Below are 21,859 nucleotides of genomic sequence, written 5' to 3' on the forward strand. Positions count from 1 at the left end.
ACAATTAGACTACTGGGTTTGATATTTAAATATTTATAATTTTATATAAAACTAAACAAAGTATCTTAAGACAGGCATTTTCCATTTTGGTCAAATTTTGTGTGGCACATACATTCATTACGTTGATTGCTTAATTGAGTTTGAGCTTGGTAGTATACATGATTACAGGATTTTTATACCACTGCTGCCAAGCTCTAGTGGGGAGAATGTATCCAACTTGATTTGTGTAGCATCCGACATGCAAGTTCCCTGTTATTGGTGCCAGAGGTGGGTTTCCCCTGCCACCTCTCTCAATCCTGCTTCTGCTGTGGGTTTTTCTTCCTTAAATACATATCTTGAACTTGAGGTTAAGAAGAGGCATACATTAGCAATTTTGTGATATTAATTGATGAAGTTAATATTAATCTATTTGAAAAATTTGTTGAACTTGCAACATGATTTGACTAGCAAGTATAGAGTGAGGCTAAGATGCCAACAGCCCACTGTTCAGTCTTATTATTTTCAGAATTAGAAATCTGTACCTTTGTTGGGATGGATGCCTTCACCTAGAAGGAATTCAGATTTCTTCCTTCTTGGCAAGGGCTAACTGCAGAAACAAGGGAACACATTTTTTAAAAGTCAGGAGTCCATTAGAAATACATGGGCATTCAACACCTACATAAAATGCTCTATGAGACAAATGTGAATAACTATTTAACAAAGGGCTAGACTTTAAAAATACCAGAATTCATAAAAAGGCTGAACTTACTTTGTAATTTAGGGGGAACACAAATCAACTAATTAGAATTAATAATAAAGAGTAATACTTATGCTGCTTTTTTTCTTTCTTGAAATAACTGTGATCGAGATACTGCTAACTTGTTTCAGCCTCATGGTTTTTCTTGTTTGCTAAATTCCTGTTTGCTAAATCCCTGAAATATTCCTTTTCCCATCAAGGGGATATGTGTGGGTTTGTGCTAGAATCACTGTTTATGACTGTTTTCAGGATTTTCCATGTTTTATGAGATATATTTCATCTTTAGAATTTTGGGTGGGTCTAGATTTAGAAAACTGTTTTGGTTGGAATGATGAGGCTCTGGATCTCAGCGGGCTTTACGGTTGGAAAAGTTGAAGCTCACAGAGAGAGCAAATAAACATGGTCATCAAAGCTGAGAATTAAGATCTGTTTATCCACCTGCACACTTGAATTAAATCTCATAGCAATGGGCAGAGCCATTCGACTTATGAAGATCCTGACAAAATAAATTATTCTAGGCATGTTTAAACGTCTATTTTTTGCCTGTGTTTAGACACAGAGGTGGGTGTAGTGACCATATGGTAGATGGAGAAGTTCTTGCAGAATTATTAAACTATTGATTTACAACAAGGAGAAGGCCACTAAAATAGTGGACAATGGTGAATTAAATGGAAAAGTCTGTTTGAGGTTTGGGGCAAGAAGCTTCAAATTGTAAAAATCACATGGACTCTTGTCCTTCAGCATTGAGCAGCATCATGACTGAAGATTGGAAAAAGAGGGGAGAGAGTACTCAGGTTAGGTGTGGCTCACATCACTTTTGCTTTAAGAGAATTCCTCGCGTGTAGGGTTATAAAGATACCTAAGATAAGGACTCAGGTAAGTATTCCCTAATTCATTTTCATTGTTTAAGTCTGTTGAGGTTCAAGTAAATAAAGCAATGCTTTTAATAAGACCTTTTTAAAAAAATTTAGGGCACAATTTGTTGACTCTGAGATCTTTGTGGTCAAGATGAAAGTTGGCTTCTGATACATAAAAACAAAACAAAAAGCCTTTAATTTGTGTTGATTCTCTTGGTTCTGTAATTCTCTTTTCTCTACACTTCTTACTGTGGAGCATGATTTATGGTGATAAAGGGCTTTGGTTTAACTTTTGAACTGAAAGTATAGCTTCAACTTTAGCATGTGATGACTGTGGGACAGTGAACCTCCTCCTTGAACCATTCTGCTGTGTGCCTGTAAACCTTCCAGAATCTCCTTTTATTTATAAAGCTAGGGTTGGGTTGGATATTTCCTTGGGTAATTGCTTGATCTTGGTTTTTCAAATCTGTGTATAAATTCTAGAGCAGAAGGTTATCAATATGTTTCAGAGGGCTCTGTAGCGTGGGGCTACTTCTGCTGTAGTTCCAGCCAACAACCCCTGCCCTTGTCTTAGTCTCCCAGTTGTTCATGTTAACGGGATGGCTTTTTCATGAAAGAGTCATAAATTGTTTCTCTAAATATCATTCCGTAGGGTCTTTGTGCTTAAGGTGGGTTACAATCTTGGACAACCCTGAAAATGAAAAAGAGTTAGATTCTCTCTGGCTACCTTTTCCTCCACCATAGCCATTTCCTCACACAACCTGTCAGTATTCCTAGGTTCTATTTCTCTTCTCCAGCTTTTCCCATCCCCCTCAATTTTTTACCCTTTCTGGCACAGAGAAATTGAACGATATCCTAATGTTTTGAACTTCACTCACTCACACCCTACTCACGATACTAAGAATGATACCAGAATAAAACCTCTTTGGAAGGTAGCTGGAGAAATTGTAGATAGTATAAGCCTATTTTTGATTAGCTATGCAAAAATGATTTACAAATCATAATTATCTGGCAATATTAAGGTATAACAAAATACCATAGTGAGTATAAAAGCAGGAAACTTAACTCAGCAATAGAATGTAGAGTGAAGTAGGGAGAGGTAGGTCTAGGGTTGGGACTTCATAACTATCCAAATGAGAAGTGATAAAGGCTTGAATTGTGAGAATATTCATGGAAATGACAAGGGTGAGGGTCGGAATCAAATCTGTAGGAGAAGATATTATCATAGAAGCTAAAGGAGGAAGAAAACCTTCAGCAACCTAGGCTATTGGAATTGTGAGGATCAGAAATTGAGAATGAGATCTTGAAGGATGAGAAAACTGGTTGTGGTCTTCATAAAAGTAGTTTTGGAGATAACGCAGCAGAGGATGGTGATAAGTAGAGGCAACAGGTTTAACTGACATTTTCAAGAAACGTGATGGTGACATTGGTTTGGTTGATTGTTATGGAAAGATGCTAACAACTTAGCTGAAATTGAACAAGTTATGACCCAACAGGTACAGTATGATGTTTATGAAAAACATAAATTATATACATATATATATATATGAATATTTGGAAAGTTGTTTGCCAGAATTTTATTGGTAACTGTATCTGAGGGGATGATTTTTCATCTGAATTGGTTCCTTAGCTCTGCCCCCCAACAACTGCAGATTTAGGGAAATAAAGTATTACATGAGAAATTATTTGAAAAGCATAGATAGGTTTTCAAGTGAGAGAACGTCCATGAAATAGATTCAACATGCAGATAAAAGAGAACAGTTGATAGAAAAGAGTCCTGGAATAAATGTGAAGAAGTAGATCTTTCTAGCCAATTCAAGGGGTTATATTTGCCTTGATTCCTGATCCTGAAGGGCCTTGTTTCTTGTTTGGCCCCTTTGATAGAGTAAGCCCTGGTTTTGGGACTTCCCTGGATGAGAGGCTGTAAGACCAAATCACGGCTGTGGGAGCTTGGGGGAAGAAGGAAGACTCTTGTGGATCTAAAATCTATATAGATTTGCTACAAGTTGCTATAAATATAATGGCCATTAAATTATTAAAGGAATGACATGGTATACAATGTACTCTGTATAGCTGCCAGTCTGACCACTTATTGCTTGACATTAGTTTTATATACAAGAATGATTATATGGAGGGCAAGCAATATGTAGTCTCAAAGCTGAAAGTTTCAATAATTGATGAGTTTTCTATTCTTTTAATTATTTTTTGGGTTAACTCAATAAAATGAAGTCATTGTGACCTCATGTATTCTGTTGTATTTATGACCTTGCTTGGTGTAGTGAAAACTAAAAGTTACATGACTTTTTCATATTTTAGAAATTATAATATTTCAGATTGTATCATTTCTACATTTTATACCAGCTATAGGAAAGAGTATTTTACGTCTTTTCTTTTAAGGTACCATTGTCCCCATCAGATTCAGTAAACTTCATATGGTTCAGGTATTAACTTATCCTAGATGCTATATCAACATTTGCTTACTACTGTCTTCTCCCAACTTGTCCCATCAGTAGGATATTTCAGTTTGGAAAAAAAGGTAAATAATATCTTATTGATGAGTAATATAATTTATGGAATCTTCAAAAGAGATGTAATTATAAGTAAGTACATTGTACTGAAATTAGCACATAGCCTTTATATGCTTTACTTTTTAAAAATGAGGTATAATTTACTTGTAAATTATTCACATTAGTCGTAAAAATATAGAAGTATACTTAGATAAATGTGTAGTTTTGAGTTTTGCAAATGTATTCATTTGTGTAACCAATATCCAGGCAAGATATAGCATATCTCCACCACCCCTTTAGTGAATTGACTAGTGTACTCCCACTCCACCACCCCAACTCATGTCCTCCTCAAAACTTAGAAGCTGACCTTTTTCGGAAAAGGGTCTTTGCAGATGCAGCGAAGATAAGGATGATGATGAGATTCTATGGGATAAAGGTAGGCCTTAAATCCAATGGGAGTGTCACTGTAAGAGACAGAAAAAGACACAGAGATATAAGAGAAGAAGGCATAAGACAATGGAGGCAGGGATTGACTTTATGTAACTATGATCCAAAGAATGCCTTGGGCAACCAAAGCTGAAAGAGGCAGGAAAGGATTTGGCAGACTCCTCAAGAGGAAGCATGCCCTGCTGATATGATATTGGGATTTCAGACTTCTAGTCTCTAGAATTGAGAGAATAAATTCCTGTTGTTTAAGTCACCAAATTGTGGTCATTTGTTACAGCAGCCCAAGGAAACTAATATACCTCCTCCAACCCTTGAAAATTCTATTATTCCCCTTTCCAGTCAGTCCTCAATCCTCAAAGGCATATAGTTTTCTTATTTCTATCACCATGGATTAGCTGTGCCTGCCTTTGTCCTTAATATAAATGAAATTATCTGGAGCATGCTCTTTTTTGTATCTGTTTGGATTCTTTTGATCAGCATAATGTATGTGAATTTCATGTCATGTGTATCTGTATTATCCTTTTTATTACTGAGTGAAACTCAAATAGTTTGAATATACCATCATTTGTCTATTTTGTTCATAGATATTCAGATTGTTTCTTCCTACTCATATTTTAGACATATGTTACATCTTTTGTAGCTGTCACTGGTTTAGAAGTTACAGATTCTGTTATTGTTTTTGTAGTTGGGACCTTAAAGTTATAGTGATGACATTTTAATTTACATTGGTCTTCCTCACTGATAATGCGGAAACTCTGAATGCTTTAACTTTGGTTTCCTTCTCAAGTCTTCTGTGTTATTTTTGTGAATATAAGATATTTATTTTCAAAACTTGAAAATCATATGCTTTCTACGTGGTATTCTTTTGCATAGAGACATGAACATATTTTTCAATTGGTGTGATCACTATTGCTTCTTGCAATCTACTTCCTCTGGGTTCTGTTTTATTTTCTCCAATATTCAGAGTTTAATATTTTAGCTAATGCTTTAAAAAATTAAGTTCTTTGCCTTTACTTTGGCTAACATATCTTCATTTTGCTCACATTGTTAAACTATAACTGCTTATAGAATTATAGTTTGATAATTTTTCCTCAACATGTTGAGGATAGTATCTCGGCTATCTAACTTTATGTTTTTCCAAGTCTCCTGTCAGTCAAAGTTTTATCCCTTTCTAGATAATTTGCTATTTCTCTCTGGCTTGACTTTATTCTCATGGTATGGAAATGTACTATATTTAGATGTAGACCTATTTATTTTGTTCAGTCTCTTAATTTTTAATCTAAGAACTCACGTCTTTAATTCTGGAAATTAATCAGCCATTATCTCATTGAATAGTGTGCTTTATTCCTTTTTTAACATATGCTTTTAAGTTCAGGGGTACAAGTGCTGGTTTGTTACATAGGTAAACTTGTGTCATGGGGGTTTTCTGTACAGATGATTTCATCACCCAGGTATTAAGGTTAGTACCCATTAGTTATTTTTCCTCATCCTCTTCTTCCTCCCATCCTCTGCCCTCCGATAGGCACTAGGGTCTCTTGTTTCCCTCTGTGTGTCCATGTATTCTCATCACTAAGCTCCCACTTATAAGTGAGAACATCGGGTATTTTGTTCTGTTTCTATTAGTTTGCTAAGGATAACGGCCTCCAGCTCCATCCATGTCCTTGCAAAGGACATGATCTTATTCTTTTTTAAGACTGTATAGTATTCCATGGTGTGTGTGTGTGTGTAATATATATAAAATATGATAATCTATATAAAATATATCACATATATCATATATAATATATAAAATATATGATATATAATATATAATATAGCATATGATACATATATCATATATATTTTATATACCATATATGATATATATCATGTATATTATATATTATATACATTATAATATATAAGTAATGTATAATATATAATATATAAGTAATATATAATATATAAGTTATATATTATAAGTAACATAATATAATATATATTATAGGTAATATATAAGTATAATATATAAGTTATAATAGCATTGAATATAATATATTTTATATATATATATAATATATGTATCACATTTTCTTTATCCAGTCAGTTGTTGATGGATATCGAGGTTGATCCCATGTCTTTGCTATTGAGAATAGTGCTGCAATGAACATATGTGTGTATGTGTGGGATACTGGGTTGAATGGTATTTCTGTCTTTAGGTTTTTGTGGAATTGCCACGCCGTCTTCCATAATGGTTGAACTAATTTACACTATCACAAAGAGTATATAAACGTTTCTTTTTCTCCACAACCTCACCAGCATCTGTTACTTTTTGACTTTCTGATAATAGCCATTCTGACTGGTGTGAGATGGTATCTCATTGTGATTTTTATTTGCATTTCTTTAATATTCAGTGATGTTGAGTTTTTTCATATGATTGTTGGCCACTTGTATGGCTTCCTTTGAGACGTGTCTGTTCATGTCCTTTGCCCGCTTGTCAATGATTATTTTTTCTTGTGAATTTAAGATCTTTATAGATGCTAAACATTAGACCTTTGTCAGATGCATAGTTTGCAAATGTTTTCTGCCATTCTATAGGTTGCCTGTTCAGTCTGATGATAGTTTCTTTTGTTGTACAGAAGCTCTTAATTAGATCCCACTTGTCAATTTTTGCTTTTGTTGCAATTGCTTTTGGCATCTTTGTTATGAAATCTTTGCCTGTGCCTATGTCCTAAATGGTATTCCTAGGTTTTCTTCCAGAGTTTTTATAGTTCTGGGTTTTACATTTATGTCTTTAATGCATCTTGAGTTAACTTTTATATATAGTATAAGGAAGGGGTCCAGTTTCAATCTTTTGCATATGGCTAGCCAGTTATCCCAGCATCATTTATTGAATAGTGAATCTTTTCCCTATTGCTTGTGTGTGTTTGTGTGTGTGCGTGTGTGTCTTTCTTCCCTTCCCTTCCCTTCCCTTCCCTTTCCTTTCCTTTCCTTTCCTTTCTTTCCTTCCTTCCTTCCTTTCTTTCCTTTTTTTTTTTGAGATGGAGTTTCGTTCTTGTTGCGCAGCCTGGAATGCAATGGTGCAATCTTGGCTCACCACAACCTCTGCCTCCCAAGTTCAGGCAATTCTCCTGCCTCAGACTCCGAGGTAGCTGGGATTACAGGCATTTGTCACTATGCCTAGCTAATTTTGTATTTTGTTTGTTTATTTATTTATTGTAGAGCTGGGGTTTCTCCATATTGGTCAGGCTGATTTTGAACTCCTGACCTCAGGAGATCCACCTGCCTTGGCCTCCCAAAGTGCTAGGATTACAGGCATGATCCACCACACCCAGCCCCCGATTGCTTGTTTTTGTCAGGTTTGTCAAAGCTCAGACAGTTGTAGTTGTGTGGTCTTGCTTCTGGGTACTGTATTCTGTTCCATTGACCTATCTGTTCTTGGAGCAGTACCATGCTGTTTTGGCTACTGTAGCTCTGTAGTATAGTTTGAAGTTGGGTAGCATGATGCCTCCAGCTTTGTTATTTTTGCTTATTATTGCCTTGGCTCTTTGGGCCCTATTTTGGTTCCATGTGAATTTTAACATAGTTTTTTCCAGTTATGTGAAAAATGTCAATGGTAGTTTAATGGAAATAGCATTAAATCTACAAATTGTTTTGGGCAGTATGGCTATTTTAATACAGTTTATTCTTCTATCCATGAGCATGGAATGTTTTTCTATTTGTTTGTGTCATCTCTGATTTCTTGGGTAGTGTTACGTTGTTCTTTTATAGAGATCTTTCATCTCGTTAGTTACCTGTATTCCTGGTTATTTTATTCTTTTTGTGGCATTCATGAATGAGAGTTTGTTTGTGATTTGACTCTTGGCTTGACTGTTGTTGGTGTGTAGGAGTGCTAGTGATTTTTGCATGTTGATTTTGTATCCTGAGACTTTGCTGGAGTTGCCTCTCTGTTTAAGGTGTGTTTTATTCATTCTCTTTATTCTTTCCTTCTGTAGTAACTTCTAATCATGTATTTGAATGTTTCTGTTTTTTTCTTACATGCTTAGTACCTTTTTATCTTGTTTTGTGATACAGTTCTTTAAAAGTGTTTTTGGTTATGTCATTTTCTTCTACCATACAAGTTGTCCATAGAATTTTTTTGTGAAGTTTTAGAATTTTCATTTCATTATAATGTGCATATTCTTGCTTTTTCCCATGTGATTTCTAGTTATCCCTTTATCTCTTCAGATACTCTCTAGATACTTATTTTAAAGGCTCCTTCAGAATGTCCTTATTTCTGGTTTTTTAGGTGTGAAGTTTTCTTGTTGCTGATATTGATGACTGTTTCTCATGAAGGTTTACTTGCTCATGTGATTTGTTCATTTTGATGTTAAGGTAGCATTTCATGGAAGTCCAGGTCTCAGGACTGTAGAAAATGTCTAGAGAGTAGTTCTATATTTATTTTTTCTTTCTGGGTTTTCCCGGATCTGGACAAATTCTTATTTTAACTTGTCAACACCATATAGACCCCATACTACAATGATAATTTTAATTTGGATCCCAGTCTTGTGGACTTGGTGTTCTTATGTCTCATGAATTTTATTTTCTCTTGTGCTTACCTGCTGTGTCCTCCCAAGCTAGGGTCAGAATCCTCTGCTCTGGCCAGTTAGGGCAGGGGGTCATGGACAAACAGCCCTCTTGACTCCGTCTACATAAAAGGAGCTAAGTGCCAGATCTTCACATAAATATTTCTTGGCCTGGGTTGAGGACCTTGCCCTAAATTTTACCTCTGGCTGGTCTGACATTCCCATGAGCCATTCAGCTTTAGCTTCTGGACTCAACTCTGCCTCTGAGATTCCTCTTTGTTTCTAAGTTTGGTTGTGTATTAACAACTTTTTGGGTGGGGGAGGTAGAGACACGAAGGGCAGAGATATTTTATTTAGTATTTCTATATGAGTATAGCAGAAAGAAAAGAAACAGTTGTCTTTTCAGCAGGGTGTATTTATCAAAAGTCTGATTATACTCATAATTAAACACAATTTTTGTTTTTCTTTTACAGCTAGTTATGTATCAAATCCCATTTGCAAGGGTTGTCTGTCTTGTTCAAAGGACAATGGGTGCAGCCGATGTCAACAGAAGTTGTTCTTCTTCCTTCGAAGAGAAGGGATGCGCCAATATGGAGAGTGCCTGCATTCCTGCCCATCTGGGTACTATGGACACCGAGCCCCAGATATGAACAGATGCGCAAGTGAGCATTTGGCTTTGTCTATCCTGTATTGCTGGATATGCAACTTAGGAGAGGAGCTAAGTTGAAGATTTTGACTGATTTTTTTTTTTTTTAAATGTAATAGATGATAGAAATAGTTTAAGCTTGCTGGGTGTGGTGGGTCGTGCCTGTAATCCCAGCACTTTGGGAGGCCAAGGTGGGTGGATCACTTGAGGCCAGGAGTTGGAGACCAGTCTGGCCAACATGGGGAAACCCCCATCTCTATAAAAATACAAAAATTAGCCAGGCATGGTGGTGCAGACCTGTAATCCCAGCTACTGGGATGGCTGAGGCACCAGAATCACTTGAACCTGGGAGGTAGAGGTTGCAGTGAGCTGCAGTAGCACCGCTGTGCTCTAGCGTGGGCAACAGAGTGAGATGTCATCTGAAAAAAAAAAAAAAAGAAAAAGAAAAGTCTAAGCTCAAACTTGCAAAACATGAGTGTGGTAGGATAAGAGCACTTTTACTTTGTTTTATATAGAACTGTAAGACACAATCACACATACACACTTTATTTTAGATTATGTAAGCAGTTTTTTAATCACAAGGATCTCAAGCACAATCTTGTTTGACAGATTTTTGTAAAGAGTACTTAGTGCTTATAAAAGAACAAACCATAAAGGAATTTAAGTACTTTATGCTGAGAACAATCTCTCTGGTTTACCAATTTCTATAACTTCTTTTTCTCTTTTTATGTGAGTTGGCAATCCTTCACTAGTCTAACCTGCAATTAAACATATGGTAATGGTGGTTTCTTTAAGTAGCATTACTGATGTAACTAAAATGTTTAGGTTATTTTAAAGTAATCTAAGGTATAAGTTTAACAACTATTTTAAAAAGTTTAAGGAATGGCATTTTTTACATAGAAATGAGGGTGCAGTTTTTCATCTTTTAATCCAAAAGTCACTTACAGAATGAGTGTCATCTTCTAGGTCAGCCATAGAAATTGTGGTTTAAAAAAGTAAATGAGATACCAAAGGAACATCCCTTTCTTTAAGGAACTCAAATTTTAGGGGATAGAAAGGATAAGAACAAGAGGACCACAGAATAAAATGACAAATGGTAAACAGGTTATTCATAATTTAATATATTAAGTGCTATTTCAGTAATCATTAAATAACTCTCATATATATGTATATATGAGATAACTAAATCTCATATTTCTGAGGGTGATTTAATGATCTCTCATTAACACACTGTGTATGCGACTATTCAGGCAAGACAGTCTTTAGGTGAGAAGAATTTGAATTACATCATCCAAGGACAATATTATTTTGGAAGGTGGCAGAACTAATGGGGGCTGGTTAAATAAATTTAGAAAGAAGGATTCACATATATGTAAAAATAATGTGTTTGGGGAACAAGAACTCTCACCTGCAGTGTTATTTGGCATTTTGGCAATGCAGTTCTCTGTTTCATGGGACCTGTCCTACATTGCTGGACGTTTAGTGTCCTTGGTCCCTGCCCATTAAATGTCCTTTGTGTCTTCAAACTACTGTTATAAGCAAACATGTCTCCAAACATTTTTAAGCACTTCCTGGAAGAGCAGTACGGTAGCTGGATGAAAACCATTGAAGTGCCTGTGCCTAGTGGGAGGTGTGGTTGAAATTGAGGATGGAAAAGGAGGCTGCAGTGCAACTGATAAAGGTGTTGCCTGCCAGGCTAAGAAGTCTTGGTGTTATCTGAGGGTACTGAGTATCTAAAAATATTGCTTTAAGATAATTCTAGCAGAAGTGAGGGAGATGAACTGGAGAGGAACAAAAAGTAGAGGAAGGCAATTGTAATGAATACAGATTAGAAATCTTGTTCTGATGATTTTTTTGTGGGTAATGAATTGCAGAGGCTTTAAAAATAGAACCAGTGGGGCCTGGTAACTACCTGGACAGGGCTAAGAGAAACAATCAAACTTGATCGTAAGGTTTTCTAGCTAAGGTACTGGATGAGGTTATGTCATTAGCAGAGCTGGAAATATTTAGGCTTAGAGGAAACTTGGATCTACCTTCATTTCATGGAATTGTTTGGAACATTTAAAGGAGACAACTCCCCACCAGTTAATAGACTGGCTTGCAAATTGTTTGCAAGTATGAATTTTGTTCTTAAGGGATATGATTTAGGCTACCTGATAGTTTATCTCTCATAGTTTATAAACTTCCAGAAGGAGATTGGGTCCACCTTGGAAAGGATTCCTGTTCAGATTGCTTTAGACTACCTATGGGGGGATGGTTTGAGTCCACAACTTTATTCTTTATGCTTTTCATTCCAGACTACCAGTGCGCAAGGAAGACAAGGCAAGAGTGTAGATGGATAGAGGCATTTATTCCAAGTTCTAGAGCTAGCATTGTGTGTACTGTATATGGACAATAAGCTGGCTATATAATGTATTACTAAATGTGGGACACTGGGAAGTGAAAGGGGCTGTCATTAACAACTATGCAGGGAGATTGGATGTAAACCAGGACCATCCTGTGCAAACTGGTGTGAATGGTCACCTCAGCAATACTTTGTAGTATATGAGTGGAGTCTTCCTTAGAGAGATACTCTCAGGCAGGAGTTAATAGCACAGGAGTTAATAGCACAGGAGTTAATAGTTTGGCTTAGTTTTCTTTTCTCAGAAATGGAAAGGAGAGCAGTGACTGTAAATCAGCCTTAGAAAGAAAATCTGCGTATGAGAAAGGGTTTGCTATGGATAGACTTCTTGTAAGTGAATACAATCAATGTTGGAGTTTACTGACCTAGAGGAAATCGTTACCTGGTACAGGCAGGAAGTGCTATTAACAAGACCCCATTGGAGCAAAGTGAAAAATGGAAAATTATTTCCTATCAGTATTTGACTTTGGATAATCATGTTTCTTTCATACCAATTATTTGCTCTTTTTCATGACTACTTTGCATATATTGCATCGATATTTATATTTTGTTCAGGGGATGAGAAAGGTTTAAATTGGAAAAGCTGTCACAGACTTAGAATTTCAGATCATATCTAGTTTTCACTTCCTTAAAAGATTATTCCTCAATAGTAGAGAAGAAAATTATACTTTTAGCAATAGTAGCCTAAAAAATCTTGTAAGTGAAACTTGCTCATCTGTTTCCTAATCACTAGAGTGTGATTTCCAATGTAAATTGATCTCCTTCTTTTGAAGGAAGATTTGCTCTCTCTGAAAAGTTGTCTGAGGTTGGCTTCTTGGTACACATAGTATGAAGCTTATAAAATTCAACCACACTTATGGAAACCAATCCAACCACTATCTGAGTAATTCTGTAAATATATGTACTAACAGACACTAGAAGCTGCCATTGTCCCTGATACTATGTTAGATGTTATTTCATTCATATTTTTCTCATTCATTAATGAAACCATTTACATAAAACTTTATTTTTTAAATTGTTCTACATAGTCCTTGCAGAAAGCTTAGAAAAGTACCTAGGCCTAAAAAAAGCAAAAGCAAACACTTCTCTCAAAGATAACAACAGTTAACAAAGATAACAGTTAACAAAAGGTAACAAAAACCATTTCATCTTCTGTTCTTGACATTTTTGTTTCTATGAGTATTTGTCGTTTTCCTCACCTTACAAATGTGTCATTGTGTTTTGTAACTTGTTTTAATGAATTATGAACATATTTTCATGCCATTAAATATGGCTGCAAATATTCTACTGAATGGTTACATTTAGTTAATTGCCTATTGAAAATTTGGTTTTAATTTTTCATGATTATAAGCAGTTCTGTGAAAACTATCCTTATACATAAATTCTTGCTCTCTCATACACATTTTTACACATTTGCCTGGTTTATTTTTATAAGATGAACGTTTAAACATAATGTTTTAAAGATATATATTGACAAATGAATTTCTAGAAAAGTTGTATCAGTTTACATCTTCACTAACAGTGGACATTTTCACTTGCATCTCTCCGGTTATTAATAACAAGGATAAAACTGCATTTTTGTCTTAATATGCTTTTTCTTTGATACAAATGAGGCTGAACATGTATTTGTCACTTGAATATTGGCATTGTAGGATGTTTACCAGAATCACTGCCCCCCTTTTTTTCTATTTGCACAACTGTCATGTTTTTAGTTATTAAAAAATAAACTTTTTGAAGTATCATGCAGAAATAAATTCACAAATAATAAATGGAGTGATTAATGAACTATTACAAAATAGATACATTTAACTCCCACTGATGTCAAGAAAGAATGTTAGTACTACCCACTCACTAACTTCCCATTCACTACTGTCTTCTCCTTTGTCATAACTACTATCTTGACTTGTAAATCAAACACATATAAAACATTATTCATGGCAACACTATTTATTCTAATTACAGCTTGGAAACAACTCAAGTGTCCAAACAGTACAATACCTAAAAAATACAGTATATTAATATTGACATTGAACAGAAAGCAAGGAAAAGCCAGGGGAGGAGGCTATGACCAAGTCACTAGGAAAACAGAGAGGATGATGTCCCAGAAGCAGAAGTGGGAAGACTTAAGAAGAAGCAAGTGGTCAATGTTAACGTTGCACTGTTTAAACAGTAGAGCACTGACCTTCATGTGAGCCATTTCATCGTTTTTGTTGGGGCACTATCCTGATTGCTATGGTTTTGGGGAGCACATGGAGTCGTAGGAAAGCAGCCAGTGATTATACCACTCGTTCTCTTCTTCCTCTAAGTATATTTAAAAAGAGTATCTGATCACTGGAAGGCTCACATAGATGGGGAAGTTGGGGTGTGTGTGTGTGTCTGTGAGTGACAGGAGACATAACTAGGAAAGAGCCAGCTGAGGAGGATAGACAAAAAATAATGAAGAAACAAGATCACTGAAGGGACAGAAGAGTCCAAAACATAGGTGGGGAAACTAGCCTTCGAAGATGTGTATTCAGCAATTTATGAAGTATCTATCTCATGTCAATCAAGGCTAGAGATTCTTTTATGTCAAGTACCAGGAAGGTATCAGAAATATGCTGAAATTAAGGAAAAAGGAGCAGTCAACTTTTTTTAACCTCCAAATTTATGTATAAGAAAACAATGTACTTTTGCCAGAAATAGTATTTTGAAAAATCATCTGTAAACAAATACGGAAATGAGATCTTTTATAATTCTGGATCCATGAATTTGCTACATTTCGACTATTTCTGCTACGTTTTATGATTCTATCCTTGTTTTGACATTTTGTGAAATATGTATTTAGGCTAAGAGGACACTACATTTTGTTTCCTGTTTTTCTTTCTTTCCTTCCTTTTTGTTGTTGTTGCACAGTCATAGCTCACTGAAGCCTCAATCCCTTCTGTGCTGAAGGGATCCTCCCCCTACAGCCTCCCCAGTAGCTAAGACTACAGGCATGCGCCACCATAGCCAGCTAATTTTTTAAAAAATGTATTTTTAGAGATGCTTGGCTGCTATTTATTTATTTAAATATTTTTAGAGATGAGGTCTTGCCGTGTTGGCCAATTTCTAACTCCTGGCCTGAAACAGCCCCCCCACTTCAGCCTCTCAGGTAGCTGAGATCACGGGTGTGAGCTGTTACATTTTGCTTTTGAAATAAAATGACACAGGTTTTAAAAACTAGTAATTTTTAACATACAAGAAAATCCAAAGTTAAATATAATCTTTTAATTTGTGAACTCCAAGATCACTATTTAGGTGTTTTTAAAGAACTACTACATGTCATCAAGTTTGAGTGCCTTTAGAAACACCTGTTTTCTTTCTTTTTTTTTGTCTCCCAGGCTGAAGTGCAGTGGTATGATCTCAGCTCACTGTAACCTCCACCTCCTGGGTTCAAGCAGTTCTTGTGCCTCAGTCCCCCGAGCGGCTGGGACTACAGGCGTGCACCACCACTCCTGGCTAATTTTTTGTATTTTTAGCGGAGATGAAGTTTTGCCCATGGCCCAGGCGGCCTCAAACTCCTGAGCTCAGGAAATCCACCGATCTTGGCCTCAGAAAGTGCTAGGATTACAGTCAAGAGCCACTTCGCCCAGCCTGTCATTCTTGAATAATGTAATTTAATGATGCATTTGGGGAAAAAAAAATCTAGGTATTTAGAATTAACATAAATGTCTTTGAAGTGTCTTTAGTCAACTCTGGACAACTGTGGACACACATAGAATTACTCTAAGTACCATAAACTCTATATCATGTGTTTGAAGATCTATAAAGATGCAGACCTCCAAATATATTGATGGAACCCCAGTATGTTTTGGATTACATGAGAAATAAAAATAACAAATGTCTTTATTTGGAAGATACTTGGACCATTAGGTTGGAGACCATCAGGTTGCATATGAAACTGATACAGAATTAGACAACAGTATTAGATAACATCATTACATAAAGTGACGCTGAAGCCCAGTGGGCCAATGGGGTCAGTGTGCTGCACAGTTATAGAAGGGATCACAGAAGGGACAAGTTAGTGGTTAGGTTAGAACAGTCATGAAAAATTGTGGGGCTCAGCTGTATCCTTCCCTTCCTTCACCATCTAACCTGGGTGGTGAGGCTGTGAAGAGTTAGGGGCATTCTAGGTTTAGAGGAAATGCACGAGCATGAGGGGTGAAAGGACCAGTGACAAGACCTGATAGAAGACCTGGAGATGAGTGATTGATGTTGACCAACTAAAGGTAATAGGATTCAAATTCAAGGATTGTATTCTGATTACACTTAAACCAGAAACGTTCTAAATCATGTATTAGAGTTATTTTACTTTAGTTTAATCTTTATGAAACCAGCACATGGATAAGGACTACATTTTAGAAGCCTATAATAGTCTTTAATTTTGGAATACAGGCAGTGCTAGAATTAAGGAAGCCTGATGAAAATAGCCACTTGCATGGTTTTCCCAACAGTATTAGTAAGTATTTATCTACTGAGGAAAGAGAGGGGAAGACTATAATTTAGGGGATGTCTTAGGCTGCTTAACATAGCTTACACATTGAGCAAACATTTACTGCTTATATACTAGGCAGGGCCAATGTGTGGTTTTATAAAAAACAAAATGGAAGGGAATTGAATGTGCTAAGAACTGTGAGGGTGACACATCGGCTGCTCAGGGAACCCATGGGGCATCAGCTGACTTGCCCTCGGAGATCGGTGAGTCTTCAGATTTCCCAGAGAGTGTGTTATAAAACTATCTTGAAGGAGGAGTAGGGTGAATAACAGCAAGAGGGTAAAGGGTACTCACAGCAGAGAGTTACTTGAGCGTTGGAATGCAAAGTGTGAGAAATGAAATCTTGGAAACTGAGGATGGAGGATTTGTAAGCTGGGAAGACATATAATGCTCTTGTTGTAGAATATTGTCTGTTGTCAGCAGAGGAAATAGGTTGAGCAGAGCCAGAGAGGAGGCACAGAGACCGATTAGGAAGCTGTTGCTCTAATCCCAGGCCAGAAACGAGGACTTCAGCTAAGGCAGTGGTACTTGAGGTAGGGAAGAAGAGACAGATTCAAGAGATTAGAAGATAGAACCAGCAGAAGGTGGTTCACTGGACACAAGGGTAACAGAGAGGGAAGAGACCTCAATGACTCACAGGTTTCTGCATATTTTATTTTATTTTATTTTTTTAGACAGAGCCTCACTCTTGTTGCCCAGGCTGGAGTGCAATGGCACAATCTTGGCTCACTGCAAACTCCACCCTCTGGGTTCAAGCAATTCTTCTGCCTCAGTCTCCCAAGTAGCTGGGATTACAGATGCCTGCCACCATGCCTGGCTAATTTTTGTATTTTTATTAGAGATGGGGTTTCACCATGTTGGCCAGGCTGGTCTCAAACTCCTGACCTGGGGTGATCTGCCCACTTCGGCCTCCCAAAGTGCTGGATTACAGGCGTAAGCTACCATGCCCAATCAGGTTTCTGCTTTTAAGAATTGTACAAATACTGGTTTATTGGCTATTATTATTATTGGATTATTAGATATTATTGATTTATTGGTATTATTGGATATTATTGATTTTGGTTTTGATTGATAGATAGCAAAAGGAGTTCAGGTTTAGAAATGTTGACTTGAGATGACACACTTGTGTAGAGATGTGCATTGGAGAGTCGGATACCTGAGTCTGTTTTAGATAAAAGCCAGTTAGGATCTAGTATCTCCTTGCTATCCTGTCACATCTGATGATACTATTAATACTGATCACAACTACTGATCACAGGAGCAGATATTACCAGAAATATTTATTATGCTTTAAATGCTTACCAGGATGCTAATAGATGGTTAAACCTGAATCTGACAAGCTCAGAGAGTTTTGCAAACCTACCCCAAGGACACACAAGTATGGAGAGCTAAGAATAGGATCTAGGATTCTCTCTAACTCTAATGCCCATGTTTCTTTAATTAAACTATGCAGCTTCTCTTGGAGAAAACAAAATAAAAAATGCATCATTTGGTCCCTGTTCAACTGCCCATCATAAAAAAGAAATACATCATTGGATAGGGTTAAGATTTGTTCCCCTTTGGCAGAAGGTGGGAGAGGTAGGTCTTCACTTTGAAGTGGTACACTTTCGGCATTTTTTTTTTTTTTTTGAGACGGAGTCTTGCTCTGTCGCCCGGGCTGGAGTGCAGTGGCCGGATCTCAGCTCACTGCAAGCTCCGCCTCCCGGGTTTACGCCATTCTCCTGCCTCAGCCTCCCAAGTAGCTGGGACTACAGGCGCCCGCCACCTCGCCCGGCTAGTTTTTTTGTATTTTTTAGTAGAGACGGGGTTTCACCGTGTTAGCCAGGATGGTCTCGATCTCCGGACCTCGTGATCTGCCCGCCTCGGCCTCCCAAAGTGCTGGGATTACAGGCTTGAGCCACCGCGCCCGGCCACTTTCGGCATTCTTTTGTGCTGGTTTCTTTCCCAAATTGAAAGGGACGTTGCCTATAGCCCAGTCTGCAGAAGGCACTCCATGAGTTAACAGGGTCCTGCCAGCTGGAGAAAGCTCATTGCCCTGAAGTGGCTTTACATCACTATGCAGGAGGTGCTACCAGCTGGTTAATACCCTGGACATCCCTTGGTGAGGTGGACACCCTACTATCCGCTTATTAGAAGATAGCCGGATACTCTTACATGCTGAGTCTCTGAGTTCTTTTATGCTTTCTTCTGAAGAAAATCCATCTTTGCAAGACAACTGGCTATATTTGGATGTAGGTATGACTGGGATAAAACAAAACGTTTGTCAATTTATTTTTTTCTTTCATAAAGCAGACCCATGTAGATCAAACCTGCATTGTGCAAGGGTCAACTGTACCTTAAATGATGTAATACAGACAAAACTGTTATGCAGTTATAAATGCAAGTATTAGAAAAATCTGAATTTTGTTGCCTAGTTCTTTCTTAAGCAAATGTTCAGTTTAAGTGTTTCAAATCCCATTAAAAATATCAAAACATTCAATTTTATCTTCTAAAAGGAGAAATCAGTTTATGGTAAATCTTGTCTCTAAAAGAACACTGGATTGGAAGAAACAGAAGGCTCTGATTTGAGCTCCGACAGTAACTAGCTCTGTAAGCTTAGACAAATTATGTAACACACTCTGGAATAATAGCATCCTAGTAACTTAGGTCTATGGAAACATCTCAGTAAAGGATTAATATCTGATGTTGGCAGTTTCTTTTTACAGTATTGGTCACGTTATGACTTTGTGTATTTCAAGTCTAGTTTATTGTTCAGTCTCTCCCTCCCACTCTTATTTCTGCTTGGCTTATGGTTAAGGACTGTGCAACCTTTGTTTCTTAAAGACAAAACATGACACATAAAAACTTTAACATGATATTTAGTAATTTGGTGCCTAATTTGAAAATGTAGCTCTGTATAATCTGAAATATTTTTGTTTGTTATAAAATTATGCTATTACACTAAAATATAAAAAATGGGCTGGGCACATTGGCTCACATCTATAATCCCAGCACTTTGGAAGGTCAAGGAGGGTGGATCACTGGAGGTCAGGAGTTCGAGACCTGCCTGGCCAAAGTGATGAAACTCCATCTCTACAAAAAGGAAGAAAATTAGCCAGACATGGTGGCAGGCACCCGTAATCGCAGCTACTTGGGAGGCTGAGGCATGAGTATCACTTGAACCTGGGAGGCAGAGGTTGCAGTGAGCTGAGATTATACCACTGCACTCCATCCTGGGTGACAGAGAGACTCTGTCTCAAAAAAAAAGAAAGAAAAAAAAGACTGTGTTTATTCTAAACCGATGGATATTTAGCATTAAATTTGTTAATCATTCAGCAGATACATGTACCATGTCAGGCCCCCATGCTGGGACCTAAGAATACAGACTAGCATAAGACAGGCTCTGTTTTCTACATTTAATAGGGGGATTATGATGGACAGAGTTGGTAAAACCATGAGGGAAGAACTATCATAGGTAGCTGGATGCTGGGAGGGCAGGGGATGTTTTCAAGAAACTTCACACACATAACTGAACATGGCTAAGGTGAAAGGTACAGGTAGAGATGAGGCTAGGAAGGTAGATAGACATGCCTAGCAAGAAAGATCTTGTGTTTTAAAATCAAGGGTTTGTACTTGATTCTGCAAGTGAAAGTGAGCCATTGAAGCATTTTAAAGTAGGGAAATGACATGAAAAATATGTGTTTTTGCAAGATCACAGTGTTCCTCTTGTAGCTGCAATAAAGCAATCTTAATTTTGTCATTGTGATCTGTAGCACCTGTATGGATAAACCATCAAAGATTTCAGTAGGCCAGATCAGGGATGATATTAACAACTTCAGTAATGGTTATTCACCTGCACAGTGCACTGTTTAATGTACTGATCCACAGTTGCAATGCAGTAGCTGCCTGTTGTGAGATGTAGACCCTGTTTTAATTCTATTCTATTACCCTTTATGGAAAACTCAAAGGGCACTCTTTCTCCTAATTTGTCCTGGAAGATAGATTATATCAAATAGATATTCTAAAAGCTAGAATAAACATTTTTCTCTCTGTGAGAAAGATGGCTATATGATTTTCGATACTCTTTACAGAAGATTTTACTTTTGTTTTTAGTAACAGTACTAATGGTTGGAAAGTAAAAGTCCTGACTTTCCATTTAATAGAGGTAATTGTATTTTTCAAACTTACATTTGTTTCTTGTGGATTTGGTAGTTCTTGTAAGTGAGCCTATTATTTCAGTATAGACCCAAGTTTGGCAACATCATTCTATTATTATATTTCCAAGGCGGATGCCACCTTGTGCTGTTTTAATGTAAATAGAGCATATGCCTAATGCTTTAGTTTTAAAAATACTTTGACCTGCATCTTTTAAATCACATCTGGAAATCCTGCGAGGCAGTTAATACCCTCATTTACAGAGCAGGTAACAGGCGTTCTGTTAAGTCCACTAACTGGCCGGAGGGTTGCCTGCCACTGCATGGTACAACCAAGACTGTATCTACTTTTATCATCAAACTGCATTGGCATACATGACAAAGCCACGCTCACAAACAGAGCAATTAAAATATCTTGCTATAGGACTATAGCTGGACATTTATGTCCAGCTATACTGGATTATAGGACTGGACATAAACTATAGGACTGGACACAAATGTCAAGCTAGTTGCAGCCCAAATACATGGCTTTGTAAAGTTCTTCTCTCTTCTTTTCTTTCCAACCAGCAACTTCATTCAAAAGTCAGTGCCACAGCAAGAAAAAAATTAGACACTTATTAAAATAGAATGGAATATTGACCCACTGACAACTGATCAGGAGTTGTCATTCTTGATTTATCAATACAGTGTGAATAAAATTAAAAATACTGAAATAGAAGTATTCCCATGTCGAGTCGAGATAACTGAATTCCAGCATCCTCATGCTCATCTGGTATTTGTCTTATGCCCACAGCCAGATGGTACATGGAAGACATCACTATGCCTCCCCAAGCTTAAATGCTACCATTTGGTGTTTTCAAAATCAAACTCTTTATTTTTTTTTTTCCTTTTTTCTATCAAGGTACCCAGGTATTTCAGTAATTTTCTAGCCTAAGGGTCAGCAAACTATGACCCAGGGGCAAAATCTGGACTGCTATCTTTTCGGGAGGGCCCTTAAGCTAAGAATAGCTTTTAGATTTTTAAGTAATTGAGATTTTAAGACAAAAAAATCAAAAGAACAATATTTTGTGACACA

The 21,859-nt window shown here is 37.0% G+C and overlaps 1 protein-coding gene across 2 annotated transcripts in view; it reads left to right on the forward strand.

Annotated features, from left to right (window-relative positions):
* RSPO2 (R-spondin 2) overlaps positions 1-21,859 on the forward strand; it is a 183,877-nt gene that overhangs the window by 83,484 nt on the left and 78,534 nt on the right. Inside the window, exon 3 of one of the 2 annotated variants that reach the window (XM_011961100.1) lies at positions 9,565-9,753. The exons of the other annotated variant lie outside the window; for it this stretch is intronic. Coding sequence (XP_011816490.1) covers positions 9,565-9,753 — 189 coding nt within the window. The remainder of the gene's footprint in view (positions 1-9,564; positions 9,754-21,859) is intronic. 2 annotated transcript variants of the gene reach the window in all.

Source organism: Colobus angolensis, unplaced genomic scaffold (assembly GCF_000951035.1).
Source record: "Colobus angolensis palliatus isolate OR3802 unplaced genomic scaffold, Cang.pa_1.0 Scaffold535, whole genome shotgun sequence".
Lineage (NCBI taxonomy): Eukaryota > Metazoa > Chordata > Mammalia > Primates > Cercopithecidae > Colobus > Colobus angolensis.